General features: G+C 36.6%; 1 protein-coding gene across 1 annotated transcript in view; it reads right to left on the reverse strand.

The window, feature by feature from the left end:
- The window catches only part of LOC107478026 (chromo domain-containing protein LHP1), a gene marked incomplete in the record, with an annotated part of 3,530 nt that extends 2,289 nt beyond the window's left edge, over nucleotides 1–1,241 (reverse strand). The window contains 4 exon segments of the mRNA XM_016098132.3: nucleotides 1–579; nucleotides 688–774; nucleotides 852–877; nucleotides 960–1,241. Coding sequence (XP_015953618.1) covers nucleotides 1–579; nucleotides 688–774; nucleotides 852–877; nucleotides 960–1,163 — 896 coding nt within the window.
- Nucleotides 1,242–1,964: the final 723 nt, after the last annotated feature.

Raw genomic sequence — 1,964 nt, forward strand, 5'->3', positions numbered from 1 at the left:
GTTCCAAACGCACTGAATGACTTCTGAGTATCAACAGCCTCAGATGGACACTTGAATCGCTTCACAGATCCTGATTTCCTCCTTTTTGCGCCTCTGCAGCGGTCACTTTGAGGTGGGTCCATGGAATTCACCTTCAAATCACCAGCTGGATGACCATTTCCTGCGGAGGCATTTACTAGTTGAACATGAGGTGCAAGATTATCTGCATCAACCCCATTGTTTGTTGTTGCTCGAAGTTCACTGAGCTTTGGATCGTAGTCATTTTCCTGACTCCTCAGAATAATTTGGCCGGAAGCAACCGCAAACCCATTTTGATTGGGTGGTTGCGCCCTGCTGCCATCAGTGTTAGTTTCCGATTCGTCAGCAAAGACAACCGTCTGAGGATTGGCTGGAAGATCGGGAGGAAGAGGGCCTGCAACTGCAAGAGGTTCAGGTTCCGGTTCCAAATGGTGGTCAGCTGCGGGAGTAGGGAAGCGTCTAAGGGTGTAAGAAGTGGCGGAGCGGTGGTGCCTCTTCTTGGGATGTGTGTGGTGATCAACGTGCTTGCGTTTGCGCCTCCGCTGTTTTCCAGATCTCAGGCTAGATTAAGAAAACACAGAAAATTAGGGAAAAGAACACTGCATAATGATGCATGGCTTGGAATTGAATAAAATTCCTAAATGGTTACGCGAATTTCGTAGTTTGTACCAGTCCTCAAAAGCATCGATGACCTCCGGAACTGACTGGAGATTGTCAAGAGGCTCCCATGTGTTGGCAGTCTCGGGCCATCCCCGCCTGTCAATGTCATCACCCATCAATCAAATGTACAACAACACAAATAATCAAACAAGGGCTCATCAAGGGAAACTGACCATTTGATAAGGTACTGGAGTTCACCCTGTGTGGTTTTAATAGCAATAGCATTAGCATTTGATTATAAGATGAAATAAATAGACAGAGACAGATGAAAAAAGGTGCACCTTGCGCATCCTCTTACGGCGAATGGCCTCAATTTCGTAGAAGCCGTCATCGAGGTTGGGAGAGTTAGAGTGAGGGACAGTCACAAGGGTTTGGTGATCCCCTCCCATTCTCATTCCCATTCCCGTCTCCGTCTTGTTTTGTAGAGCGAGCTGAATCTGCTCATCATTTGCAGCAGCATCGCTCTTCTTCCTCCCTCCCTTCATTTCAATCCCCACCTTGTTCTTGTTTCTCTCTCGCGCAATGCAGCAAACAACGCCTAAACCCCCAACCTCTTCAGTTCCCCGCTCTTTAATAGGACTGACCGACTGATACTCTGAATTCTTTTCTCTTCTAACTTCTAGTACATTTTTTAAGCTAAACAAAATATAAAAAAATATTAAACGATGAAAAATTATATTTTATAAACAAAATTTAAAAATACAGAATTTTTTACATTTATTTGAGACTTTGAGTAATTATTATTTATTTTATTTAGGGTTTAGTTGTTATCCATATCAACTAAATAAAAATAGAAAAAATAGAAACAACAGAGTTAAATGTTAAATTAAAAAATAAAAATCTTATATCTATTTCTTTATATATAAAAGTTAATTAGTAGTAATCTTTATATTTGACAAATGAATGCCATATTAGTGGTAGTCTCTATATTTCACAAATAAATGTGATCTATGATCGACATTTGGTATTATAAAATTATACATTTTTTAGTATATATAAAAATCTAATCTCTTTATATATAAAAATTTGTATATAGAAAAGCTATCTTTTTAAGTTAAAAAATATTAAAAAAATATTAAATAATAAAAAATATATTTTAAAAGAAAAATTTAAAAATTAAAAATACATTTTTCTCTTTGATCTACAAACCACATTTATAACTTATTTTTCTTTGCTTTCACTATTTTTTTTTATCAAACTTTTAAGTAAATGTTTTTTTTTTATAGAAATCTTTACATTTGTTTAAGACTTTGAATAATTATTATTCATTAAATTTTTTTCTTCTA

Source organism: Arachis duranensis, chromosome 3, assembly GCF_000817695.3.
Source record: "Arachis duranensis cultivar V14167 chromosome 3, aradu.V14167.gnm2.J7QH, whole genome shotgun sequence".
Taxonomy (NCBI): domain Eukaryota; kingdom Viridiplantae; phylum Streptophyta; class Magnoliopsida; order Fabales; family Fabaceae; genus Arachis; species Arachis duranensis.